Below are 17,745 nucleotides of genomic sequence, written 5' to 3' on the forward strand. Positions count from 1 at the left end.
AAAAGCAACCCACTGGCACGAGAACAGCAGGGCTTAGCCCGAGCACAAATCCCACAGGACTGCACAAAAGAACGCACATCCCGCGACAGAGATGGCCACCAAAAGGATCTAGCCACTAACTCTCTGGTACCAAAGATTCCAGGATGACCAGCCAACACCGAACAATGAACCTCAGAGATCACTTTATTTGTCCACCTATCCGGGACAAACAGTTTCCCCGCTGGACAACGATCAGGTTTATTAGCCTGAAATTTTTGCAGCACCCGCCGCAAATCAGGGGAGATGGCAGACACAATTACTCCTTCCTTGAGGATACCCACCGGCTCAGATAAACCCGGAGAGTCGGGCACAAAACTCCTAGACAGAGCATCCGCCATCACATTTTTAGAGCCCAGAAGGTACGAAATCACAAAGTCAAAACGGGCGAAAAACAGCGACCAACGTGCCTGTCTAGGATTCAAACGCTTAGCAGACTCGAGATAAGTCAGGTTCTTATGATCAGTCAATACCACCACGCGATGCTTAGCTCCCTCAAGCCAATGACGCCACTCCTCGAATGCCCACTTCATGGCCAGCAACTCTCGGTTGCCCACATCATAATTCCGCTCAGCAGGCGAAAACTTCCTGGAAAAAAAAGTGCATGGTTTCATCACTGAACAATCAGAACCTCTCTGCGACAAAACAGCCCCTGCTCCAATCTCAGAAGCATCAACCTCGACCTGGAACGGAAGAGAAACATCAGGTTGACACAACACAGGGGCAGAAGAAAAACGATGCTTCAACTCTTGAAAAGCTTTCACAGCAGCAGAAGACCAATTGACCAAATCAGCACCCTTCTTGGTCAAATCGGTCAATGGTTTGGCAATACTAGAAAAATTGCAGATGAAGCGACGATAAAAATTAGCAAAGCCCAGGAACTTTTGCAGACTTTTCAGAGATGTCGGCTGAGTCCAATCATGGATGGCTTGGACCTTAACAGGATCCATCTCGATAGTAGAAGGGGAAAAGATGAACCCCAAAAATGAAACCTTCTGCACACCAAAGAGACACTTTGATCCCTTCACAAACAAAGAATTAGCACGCAGGACCTGAAAAATCGTTCTGACCTGTTTCACATGAGACTCCCAATCATCCGAGAAGATCAAAATGTCATCCAAGTACACAATCAGGAATTTATCCAGGTACTCTCGGAAGATGTCATGCATAAAGGACTGAAACACTGATGGAGCATTGGCAAGTCCGAATGGCATCACTAGATACTCAAAATGACCCTCGGGCGTATTAAATGCAGTTTTCCATTCATCGCCTCGCCTGATTCGCACCAGATTATACGCACCACGAAGATCAATCTTGGTGAACCAACTAGCCCCCTTAATCCGAGCAAACAAATCAGATAACAAAGGCAAGGGGTACTGAAATTTAACAGTGATCTTATTAAGAAGGCGATAATCTATACAAGGTCTCAGCGAACCATCCTTTTTGGCTACAAAAAAGAACCCTGCTCCTAATGGCGACGATGACGGGCGAATATGCCCCTTCTCCAGGGATTCCTTCACATAACTGCATATAGCGGTGTGCTCAGGCACGGATAAATTAAACAGTCGACCTTTTGGGAATTTACCACCAGGAATCAAATTGATAGCACAATCACAATCCCTTGCGGAGGTAGGGCATCGGACTTGGGCTCATCAAATTCATCCCGGTAATCAGACAAGAACTCTGGAACCTCAGAAGGGGTGGATGACGAAATTGACAAAAATGGAACATCACCATGTAACACCTGACAACCCCAGCTGGACACCGACATGGATTTCCAATCCAATACTGGATTATGGGCTTGTAGCCATGGCAACCTCAACACGACCACATCATGCAGATTATGCAACACCAGAAAGCGAATATCCTCCTGATGTGCAGGAGCCATGCACATGGTCAGCTGGGTCCAGTATTGAGGCTTATTCTTGGCCAAAGGCGTAGCATCAATACCTCTCAATGGAATAGGACACTGCAAGGGCTCCAAGAAAAACCCACAACGCTTAGCATATTCCAAGTCCATCAAATTCAGAGAAGCCTGAATCCACAAACGCCATGACAGAATATGATGACAAAGAGCAGATCAAGGTAACGGACAGAAGAAATTTTGACTGTACCGTACCAATGGTGGCAGACCTAGCGAACCGCTTAGTGCGCTTAGGACAATCAGAGATAGCATGAGTGGAATCACCACAGTAGAAACACAGCCCATTCAGACGTCTGTGTTCTTGCCGTTCAACTCTGGTCAAAGTCCTATCGCACTGCATAGGCTCAGGTCTAAGCTCAGGTAATACCGCCAAATGGTGCACAGATTTACGCTCACGCAAGCGTCGACCGATCTGAATAGCCAAAGACATAGACTCATTCAAACCAGCAGGCATAGGAAATCCCACCATGACATCCTTAAGGGCTTCAGAGAGACCCTTTCTGAACATAGCTGCCAGCGCAGATTCATTCCATTGAGTGAGCACTGACCATTTTCTAAATTTCTGGCAATATACCTCTATCTCATCCTGACCCTGACAACGAGCCAGCAAATTCTTTTCTGCCTGATCCACTGAATTAGGTTCATCGTACAGCAATCCGAGCGCCAGGAAAAACGCATTGATATTACTTAATGCAGGATCTCCTGGCGCAAGAGAAAATGCCCAGTCCTGAGGGTCGCCGCGCAAAAAAGAAATAATAATCAAAACCTGTTGAACTGGATCACTAGAGGAACAAGGTTTCAAGGCCAGAAATAACTTACAATTATTTTTGAAACTCAGAAACTTAGTTCTATCTCCAAAAAACAAATCAGGAATAGGAATTCTTGGTTCTAACATAGATTTCTGATCAATAGTGTCTTGAATCTTTTGTACTCTTGCCGAGAGCTGATCCACAAATGAAGACAGACTTCTAATGTCCATCGCTACACCTGTGTACTGAACCACCCAAATGTCTAGGGGGAAAAAAAGACAAAACACAAAGCCAAGAAAAAAAAATGGTCTCAGAACTTCTTTTTTCCCTCTATTGAGAATCATTAGTACTTTTGGCTTCCTGTACTGTTATGAAAGGCAATTCAGTATCACAATGGACATGGAGGTCAGAGCACATACAGTGATCTGACAATAACCCAAAATCATAGAACGAGCTCTGAGACGTGGGAACTCTGCAGACCGCAATCCCTGATCCTCTCCAAACACAACTAGAGGCAGCCGTGGATTGCGCCTAACGCTCCCTATGCAACTCGGCACAGCCTGAGAAACTAACTAGCCTGAAGATAGAAAAAATAAGCCTACCTTGCCTCAGAGAAATACCCCAAAGGAAAAGGCAGCCCCCCACATATAATGACTGTGAGTAAGATGAAAAGACAAACGTAGGGATGAAATAGATTCAGCAAAGTGAGGCCCGATATTCTAGACAGAACGAGGATAGGAAAGATAACTTTGCGGTCTACACAAAACCCTAAAGAAAACCACGCAAAGGGGCAAAAAGACCCTCCGTACCGAACTAACGGCACGGAGGTACACCCTTTGCGTCCCAGAGCTTCCAGCAAAACAAATAGACAAGCTGGACAGAAAAAATAGCAACAAATAGCAAAGAAGCACTTAGCTATGCAGAGCAGCAGGCCACAGGAATGATCCAGAGAAACACAAGTCCAACACTGGAACATTGACAGGAAGCATGAATCAAAGCATTAGGTGGGGTTAAGTAGCGAAGCACCTAACGACCTCACCTGGATACCTGAGGAAGGAAACTCAGAAGCAGCAGTACCAGTTTCCTCCACAAACGGAAGCTCCCAGAGAGAATCAGCCGAAGTACCACTTGTGACCACAGGAGGGAGCTCTGCCACAGAATTCACAACTATGGGGTAATGAAGGGTTAATGCCACCTTGCTATTGTAAGGTGACACTAAGCCAAATTAATAATGGAGAGGCGTCAATTATGACACCTATCCATTATTAATCCAATACTAGTAAAGGGTTAAAAAAAACACAAACACATTATTAAAAATTATTTTAATGAAATAAAAACAAAGGTTGTTGTAATATTTTATTCTACGCTCAATCCAATCACTGAAGACCCTCGATCTGTAACAAAAAAAATAAAATAAACCAACAATATACATACCTTCCGCAGATCTGTAACGTCCAACGATGTAAATCCATCTGAAGGGGTTAAAATATTTTGCAGCCACGAACTCTGCTAATGCAGCGTTTTTCCTGGCTGCAAAACCCCGGGGAATGAAGGTAAAGTAGGTCAATGACCTATATTTACCTTAATTCGCGGTGAGGCGTCCTCTGCTGGGTGTCCTCATATGAACTCGAGCCTGGGAGCTTTCTAGGAAAGTTCCCACGATCTAGGGACAACCAGCAGAGGGCGCCTCACTGCAAATGAAGGTAAATATAGGTCATTGACCTACTTTACCTTCATTCCCCGGGGTTTTGCAGCCAGGAACAACGCTGCATTAGCAGAGTTCGTGGCTGCAAAATATTTTAACCCCTTCAGATGGATTTACATCGTTGGACGTTACGGATCTGCGGAAGGTATGTATATTGTTGGTTTATTTTTTTTTTTTTGTTATTTTTTTTTTGTTACAGATCGAGGGTCTTCAGTGATTGGATTGAGCGTAGAATAAAATATTACAACAACCTTTGTTTTTATTTCATTAAAATAATTTTTAATAATGTGTTTGTGTTTTTTTTAACCCTTTACTAGTATTGGATTAATAATGGATAGGTGTCATAATTGACGCCTCTCCATTATTAATGTGGCTTAATGTCACCTTACAATAGCAAGGTTGCATTAACCCTTCATTACCCCATATCCCACCGCTACACGGGAATGGGAAGAGAGTGGCCAAGTGCCAGAATAGGCGCATCTTCCAGATGTGCCTTTTCTGGGGTGGCTGGGGGCAGGTGTTTTTAGCCAGGGGGGGGCCAATAACCGTGGACCCTCTCCAGGCTATTAATATCTGCCCTCAGTCACTGGCTTTACTACTCTGGCGGAGAAAATTGCGCGGGAGCCCACGCCAATTTTTTCGGCCATTTAACCCTTTAATTTAATAGCTAGAACGGCCAAATTTTGAATATACACACTACTAACATTAGTAGTGTGGAATATGCAAAAAAAGAGGGGGATATGAGATGGTTTACTGTATGTAACCATGTCTCATATCATGTCGGGTTTAGGAAGGAGAAAGCAAAAGCCGGTAATTGAATTACCGGCTTTAAAGCTATCTCGCACTGTATGAAGTAATAATATATATACATATATGTGTCTACTGACACACATATATATATATATATATATATATATATATATATATATATATATATATATATACAGTGGGGCAAAAAAGTATTTAGTCAGTCAGCAATAGTGCAAGTTCCACCACTTAAAAAGATGAGAGGCGTCTGTAATTTACATCATTGGTAGACCTCAACTATGGGAGACAAACTGAGAAAAAAAAATCCCGAAAATCACATTGTCTGTTTTTTTTTATCATTTTTTTTGCATTTTATGGTGGAAAATAAGTATTTGGTCAGAAACAAACAATCAAGATTTCTGGCTCTCACAGACCTGTAACTTCTTCTTTAAGAGTCTCCTCTTTCCTCCACTCATTACCTGTAGTAATGGCACCTGTTTAAACTTGTTATCAGTATAAAAAGACACCTGTGCACACCCTCAAACAGTCTGACTCCAAACTCCGCTATGGTGAAGACCAAAGAGCTGTCAAAGGACACCAGAAACAAAATTGTAGCCCTGCACCAGGCTGGGAAGACTGAATCTGCAATAGCCAACCAGCTTGGAGTGAAGAAATCAACAGTGGGAGCAATAATTAGAAAATGGAAGACATACAAGACCACTGATAATCTCCCTCGATCTGGGGCTCCACGCAAAATCCCACCCCGTGGGGTCAGAATGATCACAAGAACGGTGAGCAAAAATCCCAGAACCACGCGGGGGGACCTAGTGAATGAACTGCAGAGAGCTGGGACCAATGTAACAAGGCCTACCATAAGTAACACACTACGCCACCATGGACTCAGATCCTGCAGTGCCAGACGTGTCCCACTGCTTAAGCCAGTACATGTCCGGGCCCGTCTGAAGTTTGCTAGAGAGCATTTGGATGATCCAGAGGAGTTTTGGGAGAATGTCCTATGGTCTGATGAAACCAAACTGGAACTGTTTGGTAGAAACACAACTTGTCGTGTTTGGAGGAAAAAGAATACTGAGTTGCATCCATCAAACACCATACCTACTGTAAAGCATGGTGGTGGAAACATCATGCTTTGGGGCTGTTTCTCTGCAAAGGGGCCAGGACGACTGATCCGGGTACATGAAAGAATGAATGGGGCCATGTATCGTGAGATTTTGAGTGCAAACCTCCTTCCATCAGCAAGGGCATTGAAGATGAAACGTGGCTGGGTCTTTCAACATGACAATGATCCAAAGCACACCGCCAGTGCAACGAAGGAGTGGCTTCGTAAGAAGCATTTCAAGGTCCTGGAGTGGCCTAGCCAGTCTCCAGATCTCAACCCTATAGAAAACCTTTGGAGGGAGTTGAAAGTCCGTGTTGCCAAGCGAAAAGCCAAAAACATCACTGCTCTAGAGGAGATCTGCATGGAGGAATGGGCCAACATACCAACAACAGTGTGTGGCAACCTTGTGAAGACTTACAGAAAACGTTTGACCTCTGTCATTGCCAACAAAGGATATATTACAAAGTATTGAGATGAAATTTTGTTTCTGACCAAATACTTATTTTCCACCATAATATGCAAATAAAATGTTAAAAAAACAGACAATGTGATTTTCTGGATTTTTTTTTCTCAGTTTGTCTCCCATAGTTGAGGTCTACCTATGATGTAAATTACAGACGCCTCTCATCCTTTTAAGTGGTGGAACTTGCACTATTGCTTACTGACTAAATACTTTTTTGCCCCACTGTATATATATATATAGACAGTATATATGTTTTTGTTTTTTTTTTTACACATGGATCCCTTGTATAGCCGTATGTCGGTTTTGCAAGCCTGCGAGAAAAACACGCAGTACGGATGCCATGCGGATTACATACGGAGGATGCCATGCGCAAAAAACGCTGACACACCCTGCCTACGGGGGAGCTACGGACCACTATTTTGGGGACTTTTCAGCGTATTACGGCCGTAATAATACAGACCGTATTGTCTTACGCCGAGTGTGACTCCAGCCTTATTTCTGAGTTCAATGGGAGCTGTATGAATTCTTATGTAGTATGCTTCCCTGTAGTGGTGGCTGTATAAATCTGTGTGTAGTGAGCTCCCTCTAGTGGTGGCTGTATAAATCTGTATGTTGTGCACGCCCCCTAGTGGTGACTGTATAAATCTGTATGTTGTGCACTCCCCCTAGTGGTGACTGTATAAATCTGTATGTTGTGCACTCCCCCTAGTGGTGGTTGTATAAATCTGTATGTAGAGAGCTCCCCCTAGTGGTGGCTGTATAAATCTGTATGTAGTGAGCTCCCCCTAGTGGTGGCTGTATAAATCTGTATGTAGTGAGCTCCCCCTAGTGGTGGCTGTATAAATCTGTATGTAGTGAGCTCCCCCTAGTGGTGGCTATATAAATCTGAACATAGTGAGCTCCCCCTAGTGGTGGCTGGAAGCAGAGAGAAATGTACAGCAACATGTAACCCGATGGCAGCATGAGGTGAAGCAAGAGATTAATGTTCACTAGACTTCCATGGCAAGGACCTCGCACGACAAGCAATTTCATTGGGCGTTTGGAATGATGTCGGGTGGTGTCCTACTCACCACTCGCTCCATGTTGACATCAGCTCCGCTCTTCAGCAGGATCTCGGCCACTTTCTCTCCATCTTTTATCCGCGCTGCAATGTGTAACGGAGTTTCCTGGTCCTAAGTGATAAATACCGAGTTAAATGGACGCGTCACGGTATAGAAGTCAGCCTGCAACTTTCTCATGTACTGTCAATCCTTCACCAACTTCTAGATCTCTGCTTGCTGTCAATGAATGGAAACCCTCTTGATTAAATGTAGTTTTCGTCAGGTGGGTTCCTCGGGAGCGCCTTCGGGGGTCTCTATTTTTGACAGACTGTCCTACTAATTAGAATTAGATAACGAGTGCATCATTCCTGGCATGAGCACATAGATCTTCATAGGAGCTTTATACACAAAACGGTGGGAGATCCTGTAACCAAGACTTCGCAGGACTGCATCAATTTTATCTGGTGATCATTCGTATTCTCGAGAACCGTCAGGATGGAGACTGATATAATGGGGTTCCCAGGGGGTCCTATACCCCAGAATTACATCACACGTACTAATGGGGGATAGGTAAAGCAGTTTGCGCCCATGGCAGTATGTCTACCCATTTCAAGCCCGGGTTGACAACCTGTGAATTTTCGGGTTTTGCCAAAGTACCGCAGAGGTTGTCAGGGTACGATGGGAGTTGTTACTTTGTAACCCCCAGAGGTCGGAGAACACGGACGTAGATGAAAAATCCAGCTGAGAATAAGTGACCGATCTTTCTAAAGTTCTGCAATAAAAAGAAACTGACTTTATTTTATGGATCTGGGCACAGAAATAAATCCGGGCTCCCAGCAGAGATGAGTCACGTCTTTGACTTCATAATGCGTCATAAACGGAAGACGCAGCACAAAGTCATCTCGCTTCCTGATGGATGGAGTCCTATAAAACCGTCAGTGATACATTGTATCAGCATGTGGGACTCTGTCTCCATCCGGTGGCCGTATCAAGTAATAGGCATGGGAAGAAGCAAATTTCAGCTCTTTATAGGGGCTCCTGCTGGACCCCCCCATTAACTAAACAATTACTTTATAGGGTAAAAAAAAGAAAGAAAGAAATTAAACAATGGTTTTTAGTTTCACATGGGCCTTTGAGCTCTCACCTTCCCTCCTTTGGGTTGTACTTGTGCTCCGAAGCCGAGCAGGGTCTGGACCACCTGCGGTTTGGAGTTCTCCGCAGCAATGTGAAGAGCGGTGTAATTCTCCTTGGTTCTAGCATTGACTTGAGCCCCCTTCTGTAACAACGCTTTTACCACAGCAGTGTGCCCCCTCCTGGCCGCCGCATGGAGGCACAATGCGCCTGACTGCAGGGCAAGGAAAACATACAACACCATTATCAATAATAATATTAATATTAATATACAGGGGTCTACAGATTGTTTCCAACATTTAATATAACATATGATTTACAATTGTGCTACTCATTGATAGAGACAGCCTTTAAAGTAAATGTAGCTATGTTCTCAGGCCCTCGTGGGCGGGGCTTATCAATAAGACCCTCCCCCGAGCAGCTTATTTTCACTGAATATAAAAATTAATACTATCTTCCTTTTCACGTCAATGAAATCTTCTGTAAACACACTTGTGCCCTCAAGATTTGGATTGTTGGGGGTCCACATGGTAAGTTAGTCAAATAAATAGCGACGTTGCAAAAAAAAAAAAAAAAGACACAACCTCATATTATATCCAGATCTAGAAAATGGAAAACCAACCACTGACGATGTTTATGTCCTCATGTTAGTAGTTAAATAATCCTTTGATCAAGAACCTTACCTGTTGTCACTTTATTTCAATGCTCGCGTTCTCTGGATGCAGACAGCAGTGTAAAGCATAGAGGTTTTTTTTTTTCTTTTAAACGTCCTCCAAATTTGTGACCAAAGTCGCCATTCTTTACACTGCAGGCTGCGTGTACATTTGTAAGAGGACGATGACTGTCTCATTTACTTCTCTACTACTAAAGTGGTATTTGACCTTGGCGAGTCCATTAGGTGGCACATGACATTAATTTCATACACACCTTATTGGGCATATGTAGCAGGACGCCCTTCTTCAGGAAGGTGAGCGCCGCTTCTGAATGTCCACACTGGGAGGCGATGTGCATTAGAGTGTCACCGTCCTAGGAAGTAAATCAGAAGAACATGAGGAAATAGAAAAAGGATTTGGGGAAGGATTTGGGTTAGAGGGGCTTTGCCTGGGAGGACTGTAGGACATCAGCACTGGTGCTCCCCCTTGTGGTTACTGGGTAACATTGCAGCTCCTCCTGGAAATAATGAGCAGGAGCTGCAGACTTCTGTTATGTAGCTGGTGGGTGTCAGAGCCGCAATCAAGTTTTTGTTCTAGTTTATTTTTTGACAACACATGAATAATTTAAACAATAAAGGCAAAGTATAAAGGCTGAGACTTCTCTGTTTTGCATCCGCCTTTATGTGTGGCACAAAAACAGCTTAAAAATGCCCAAGAGAAGCAGCTTAAAGATTCTTCTCACCTTAGTTCGAGCTAAAACATTGGCCCGAAACTTTTCTGTGAGTAATTCCACAATCCCGGAGTGTCCCCTCTCTGCAGCAACATGCAGGGGAGATCTGTCCATCTGCAGAAAACACAGAAGGAATTAACCCCATGATGTAATGTCATGTGTGATACTACCTGCTGAGCTCTGTATCTGAGCATGTCATGTGTGATACTGCCTGCTGAGCTCTGTATCTGAGCATGTCACGTATGATACTGTCTGCTGAGCTCTGTACCTGAGCTTGTCATGTGTGATACTGCCTGCTGTATCTGAGCATGTCAGGTGTGATACTGCCTGCTGAACTCTGTATCTGTGCATGTCGTGTGATAATGCCTGCTGAGCTCTGTATCTGAGCATGCCATGTGTGATACTGTCTGCTAAGCTCTGTATCTGAGCATGTCATGTGTGATACTGCCTGCTAAGCTCTGTGTCTGAGCATGTCATGTGTGATACTGCCTGCTGAGCTCTGTATCTGAGCATGTCACCTGTGATACTGCCTGCTGAGCTCTGTATCTGAGCATGTCATGTGTGATACTGTCTGCTGAGCTCTGTATCTGAGCATGTCATGTGTGATACTGCCTGCTGAGCTCTGTATCTGAGCATGTCATGTGGGATACTGTCTGCTGAGCTCTGTATCTGAGCATGTCATGTGTGATACTGCCTGCTGAGCTCTGTATCTGAGCATGTCATGTGGGATACTGCCTGCTGAGCTCTGTATCTGAGCATGTCATGTGTGATACTGCCTGCTGAGCTCTGTATCTGAGCATGTCATGTGTGATACTGCCTGTAGCTCTGTATCTGAGCATGTCAGGTGTGATACTGCCTGCTGAGCTCTGTATCTGAGCATGTCATGTGTGATACTGCCTGTAGCTCTGTATCTGAGCATGTCAGGTGTGATTCTGCCTGCTGAGCTCTGTATCTGAGCATGTCATGTGTGATAATGCCTGCTGAGCTCTGTATCTGAGCATGTCATGTGTGATACTGCCTGCTGAGCTCTGTATCTGAGCATGTCAGGTGTGATACTGCCTGCTGAGCTCTGTATGTATCTGAGCATGTCATGTGTGATACTGCCTGCTGAGCTCTGTATCTGAGCATGTCAGGTGTGATACTGCCTGCTGAGCTCTGTATCTGAGCATGTCATGTGTGATTCTGCCTGCTGAGCTCTGTATCTGAGCATGTCATGTGTGATAATGCCTGCTGAGCTCTGTATCTGAGCATGTCATGTGTGATACTGCCTCCTGAGCTCTGTATCTGAGCATGTCAGGTGTGATACTGCCTGCTGAGCTCTGTATGTATCTGAGCATGTCAGGTGTGATACTGCCTGCTGAGCTCTGTGTCTGAGCCTGTCACATGTGATACTGCCTGCTAAGCTCTGTATCTGAGCATGTCATTTGTGATACTGCCTGCTGAGCTCTGTGTCTGAGCATGTCATATGTGATACTGCCTGCTGAGCTCTGTATCTGAGCATGTCATGTGTGATACTGCCTGCTGAGCTCTGTATCTGAGCATGTCAGGTGTAATACTGTCTGCTGAGCTCTGTATCTGAGCATGTCATGTGTGATACTGCCTGCTGAGCTCTATATCTGAGCATGTCATGTGTGATACTGCCTGCTGAGCTCTGTATCTGAGCATGTCAGGTGTGATACTGCCTGCTGAGCTCTGTATCTGAGCATGTCACGTGTGACACTGCCTGCTGAGCTCTGTATCTGAGCATGTCATGTGTGATACTGCCTGCTGAGCTCTGTATCTGAGCATGTCATGTGTGATACTGCCTGCTGAGCTCTGTATCTGAGCATGTCAGGTGTGATACTGCCTGCTGAGCTCTGTATCTGAGCATGTCATGTGTGATACTGCCTGCTGAGCTCTATATCTGAGCATGTCATGTGTGATACTGCATGCTGAGCTCTGTATCTGAGCATGTCATGTGTGACACTGCCTGCTGAGCTCTGTATCTGAGCATGTCAGGTGTGTTACTGCCTGCTGAGCTCTGTATCTGAGCATGTCATGTGTGATACTGCCTGCTGAGCTCTGTATCTGAGCATGTCATGTGTGATACTGCCTCCTGAGCTCTGTATCTGAGCATGTCAGGTGTGATACTGCCTGCTGAGCTCTGTATGTATCTGAGCATGTCAGGTGTGATACTGCCTGCTGAGCTCTGTGTCTGAGCCTGTCACATGTGATACTGCCTGCTAAGCTCTGTATCTGAGCATGTCATTTGTGATACTGCCTGCTGAGCTCTGTGTCTGAGCATGTCATATGTGATACTGCCTGCTGAGCTCTGTATCTGAGCATGTCATGTGTGATACTGCCTGCTGAGCTCTGTATCTGAGCATGTCAGGTGTAATACTGTCTGCTGAGCTCTGTATCTGAGCATGTCATGTGTGATACTGCCTGCTGAGCTCTATATCTGAGCATGTCATGTGTGATACTGCCTGCTGAGCTCTGTATCTGAGCATGTCAGGTGTGATACTGCCTGCTGAGCTCTGTATCTGAGCATGTCACGTGTGACACTGCCTGCTGAGCTCTGTATCTGAGCATGTCATGTGTGATACTGCCTGCTGAGCTCTGTATCTGAGCATGTCATGTGTGATACTGCCTGCTGAGCTCTGTATCTGAGCATGTCAGGTGTGATACTGCCTGCTGAGCTCTGTATCTGAGCATGTCATGTGTAATACTGCCTGCTGAGCTCTATATCTGAGCATGTCACGTGTGATACTGCCTGCTGAGCTCTGTATCTGAGCATGTCATGTGTGACACTGCCTGCTGAGCTCTGTATCTGAGCATGTCAGGTGTGATACTGCCTGCTGAGCTCTGTATCTGAGCATGTCATGTGTGATACTGTCTGCTGAGCTCTGTATCTGAGCATGTCATATGTGATACTGCCTGCTGAGCTCTGTATCTGAGCATGTCATGTGTGATACTGCCTGCTGAGCTCTGTATCTGAGCATGTCAGGTGTAATACTGTCTGCTGAGCTCTGTATCTAAGCATGTCATGTGTGATACTGCCTGCTGAGCTCTATATCTGAGCATGTCATGTGTGATACTGCCTGCTGAGCTCTGTATCTGAGCATGTCAGGTGTGATACTGCCTGCTGAGCTCTGTATCTGAGCATGTCACGTGTGACACTGCCTGCTGAGCTCTGTATCTGAGCATGTCATGTGTGATACTGCCTGCTGAGCTCTGTATCTGAGCATGTCATGTGTGATACTGCCTGCTGAGCTCTGTATCTGAGCATGTCAGGTGTGATACTGCCTGCTGAGCTCTGTATCTGAGCATGTCATGTGTGATACTGCCTGCTGAGCTCTATATCTGAGCATGTCACGTGTGATACTGCCTGCTGAGCTCTGTATCTGAGCATGTCATGTGTGACACTGCCTGCTGAGCTCTGTATCTGAGCATGTCATGTGTGATACTGCCTGCTGAGCTCTGTATCTGAGCATGTCAGGTGTGATACTGCCTGCTGAGCTCTGTATCTGAGCATGTCAGGTGTGATACTGCCTGCTGAGCTCTGTATCTGAGCATGTCAGGTGTGATACTGCCTGCTGAGCTCTGTATCTGAGCATGTCACGTGTGATACTGCCTGCTGAGCTCTGTATCTGAGCATGTCATGTGTGACACTGCCTGCTGAGCTCTGTATCTGAGCATGTCAGGTGTGATACTGCCTGCTGAGCTCTGTATCTGAGCATGTCATGTGTGATACTGCCTGCTGAGCTCTGTATCTGAGCATGTCATATGTGATACTGCCTGCTGAGCTCTGTATGTAAGATTATGTATAGCAATTAACATTGGGTTTAAAGCAATACTTTTGTCCTTTTCAGTATCAGCATAGACTACTTTTCAACTTTCTAAAGGCAGTGAATATTGCGCAGAGAGTTTCTCAGCTAAGGAGCCCCATCCCGAGTTAGGAGCTGCCCGGGGTGGTACCTATGTCTACGCCTCCTATAGACTGCAGTTATTATAGCTGCTAGAGTGAGATCTCCATCAATAGCGGCGGCTCTGGATACTGCCGGTTGCTGCGAGTGTTCCTGTTGCTGCTGGAAACCACCAAGCTCTGGGTCACACTACAGTGTGTAACCTCCAAATATAATTGTCAAACTCAGCTCCTCAAACCGGATGTGTTATTTCCACATTTTGTGCCTCAATTCTGATGTGAAACTACCAAGCTCTGTACCTAAACTTTCATGCATCACCACCAAGCTCTGTACCTAAACTTTCATGCATCACCACCAAGCTCTGTACCTAAACTTTCATGCATCACCACCAAGCTCTGTACCTAAACTTTCATGCATCACCACCAAGCTCTGTACCTAAACTTTCATGCATCACCACCAAGCAGCTCTGTACCTAAATTTCATGAGCAACCACCAAGCTCTGTTCGTAAACTTTCATGAGTAACCATCAAGCTCTGTCCCTATACTTTCATGTCTAATCAATCACCAAACTCAGTTCCTAAACTTTCATGTGCAACCACCAAGCTTTGTGCCTCAATTTCATGTGTCACCCCCCAGCTCGGTCCCTAAACTTTCATGTGTCACCACCAAGCTCTGTTTCTGAGCTCTGATGTGAAACCACCAAGCTCTGATACGTGAACAACAAGAGCTGTGACTACATTTGAATATGTAACTGCCAAGCTCGGTGCCCTCACTGGGAGACTCACAGCCGCATCAGTGGCTCAATAATCTTCTGCTTCAGGTGAAGCGTGTGCCAACAGATCACAGAATCAGAACTGATCTATAAACAGATCTATAAACCCCAATACAAGACGAGGAAGGACAAAATAAAGAGTAAAATTAAATCCCTCATAGCAGGAGCGGCCACGAGTTACCGTGTCAGTGAGGTTCGGGTCGGCTTTACATTGATAAAGGAACTTCACAGTCATCTCATCACCTTCCCAGGCTGCAACGTGGAGCGGGGTCTGACCGTCACCCTGTGCCAGAAGATCTACTATTAGTAAATCGATAGATGATAGATAATAGATAGATGATAGATAGATAGATAATAGATAGATGATAGATAGATAATAGATAGAAGATAGATAGAGAGATAATAGATGGATAATAGATAATAGATAGATAATAGATAGATAGATAATAGATAGATAGATAGATAATAGATAGATAGATAGATAGATAATAGATAGATAGATGATAGATGATAGATAGATAGATAGATAATAGATAGATAATAGAAAGATAATAGATAGATAAATAGATAGATAGACAATAGATAGATAATAGATAGATAATAGATAGATAATAGATAGATGATAGATATATAATAGATAGTTAGATAGATAATAGATAGATAGATAATAGATAGATAGATGGATAGATTGATAGATAATAGATAGATAGATGGATAGATAATAGATAGATACTGTAGATAGTTAGATAATAGATGATACAGTTGATAGATAGATAGATAATAGATAGATAATGATACAGTTGATAGATAATAGAAAGATAGATAGATAATACATAGATGATAGATAGATAGATAGATAGATAGATAGATAGATAATACATAGATGATACATAGATAATAGATAGATAATACATAGATGATAGATAGATAGATAGATAGATAGATAGATAGATAGATAATAGATAGATGATACATAGATAATAGATAGATAGATAATAGATAGATAATACATAGATGATACATAGATAATAGATAGATAGATAGATAGATAGATAGATAGATAGATAATACATAGATGATAGATAAATGATAGATAGGTAAATTGATCCTCACATTTTGGGAATCCACAGAAGCTCCATATTCCACCAGCAGTTTGACCACGTCCACGTCTCTCTTCCGACACCCTGCATGGAGGGCGCAGTCCCCAGATCGCTGCAGTCAGGATATAAATGTGCAAATGTCACAATGTACCAGAAACAATGTATCAGGGCAGCAAACATGGCAGCTCATAGTGATCAGATCATTGCGGAGTCTGCGGCATCTTCTAGCCGCCACTTGGGTGCAATGTTCTGCAGGTTCTTACTTTGCTTGTAGCTCTGATCTGGGCGTCTACGTGAGACGAGAGCAGTTCTTTACAGATCCCCAGGTTGCCGGACTCGATGGCCAGGAATAGAGGGATGCAGCCGTCCTGGGGGGAAACATTACAATTACTGTGCAGATAAGGCCTCTTTCACATTTCCGTCGGTACGGGGCCATCGCGATCCGTCGTCAATAAAAGTCTATGGCAAAAAAACGCATCCTGCGGGCACATTTGCAGGATCTGTTCTGTTTTTTTTACCAAAACGATGGATTGCGACGGATGGCAAAAAACGGAAGTGTGAAAGAGGCCTTATCTCATATCCTGAGCCAGGACGCGGGGTAAGGCGAGCAGGCTCCTGCCTGGGGCATCATTGCAATGGGGTGCAGACAGATCCCGATGTCTGTGTTATTGCATGGATCTTGGATGGTTGGATACAATTCCTCCTACCTTGTCTTGGACGAGTCGGGCGTCCTTGTGGGAGGCTCTCAGCAATGTCTGGATGACACTGATCGCCCCGGTGGGTCGCTGGGCCGTGTAGTGCAGCGGTAGCTGCTCTTTTAGCTGTGAAACAGCAATGGACAATAATGTAAGTACTGTGGCTATGTGCCAGCCAGGAATCGTATGCTTGTATATGGCTGATATGTTCTGTATGTACTGTGCAAAAGTCTTAGGCAGGTGTGGAAACACTTGTGCAAAGTAAGAAGTTTCCAAATATTGAAGAGTTAATAGCTTTGCACAGTTCTGTATATCTATCCACATCCATGGGTGAAATTCGCAGCAAAATCAACCTGCAGTTTTCAAGGACCCACAACGGCACTGCCTGTTATGTCATTTACAGCCACCTCAGCCAAATAGGTGGCCTTAAAAGACGGCTCCCTGCAGGGCCTAGTGCATGACAGTCATCTGTCCTTGGATGAAACAGCAGCACAAGAACTGCTCATCCAGAGCTTTGTAGGCTGGGATTTATGAGGACTACACAAGTCTGCACAATGCCAGGTGTCTGCAGGATGTGTGTAAAGCCACCACCATTGGGACACATATCGCCTTTAGTGAGAAAGGGAGACGTGGTTCAACTTTCAGGTTTAATCATATGGGGGTTCACATACTTTATGGCCAGGTATGTAAATTACTCCTGTATAATAAGGAATCACGGTGATTGCTTACCCCTCCGGGAAGGTTTGGTTCTGCTTTTTTCACCAGAAGAAGTCGGACAATCTCATCCTTAGAACAGGCTGCGGCGACGTGTAACGCTGTGCGACCGTCCTACAAAATCAAGACGAGGAAGACTGGTTACTAGTGATGAGCACATGTGCTCAAGTGTGCATCGGGTGCGCGGGGGTGCTCAGGTATGCATCGGGTATCCCGGGGGTGCTCGGGTATGCACCGGGTATCGCAGGGGTGCTCGGGTATGCA

General features: G+C 44.7%; 1 protein-coding gene across 1 annotated transcript in view; it reads right to left on the reverse strand.

The window, feature by feature from the left end:
* Positions 1-17,745, reverse strand: part of LOC138643469 (serine/threonine-protein phosphatase 6 regulatory ankyrin repeat subunit B-like) — a 72,970-nt gene that overhangs the window by 50,334 nt on the left and 4,891 nt on the right. Inside the window, exons 3-11 of the mRNA XM_069732375.1 lie at positions 17,497-17,595; positions 16,780-16,893; positions 16,336-16,440; positions 16,086-16,184; positions 15,154-15,255; positions 10,308-10,409; positions 9,840-9,938; positions 8,926-9,126; positions 7,812-7,913 (exon numbers count right to left, since the gene is read on the reverse strand). Coding sequence (XP_069588476.1) covers positions 7,812-7,913; positions 8,926-9,126; positions 9,840-9,938; positions 10,308-10,409; positions 15,154-15,255; positions 16,086-16,184; positions 16,336-16,440; positions 16,780-16,893; positions 17,497-17,595 — 1,023 coding nt within the window. The remainder of the gene's footprint in view (positions 1-7,811; positions 7,914-8,925; positions 9,127-9,839; positions 9,939-10,307; positions 10,410-15,153; positions 15,256-16,085; positions 16,185-16,335; positions 16,441-16,779; positions 16,894-17,496; positions 17,596-17,745) is intronic.

This window comes from Ranitomeya imitator, chromosome 6 (assembly GCF_032444005.1).
Source record: "Ranitomeya imitator isolate aRanImi1 chromosome 6, aRanImi1.pri, whole genome shotgun sequence".
Lineage (NCBI taxonomy): Eukaryota > Metazoa > Chordata > Amphibia > Anura > Dendrobatidae > Ranitomeya > Ranitomeya imitator.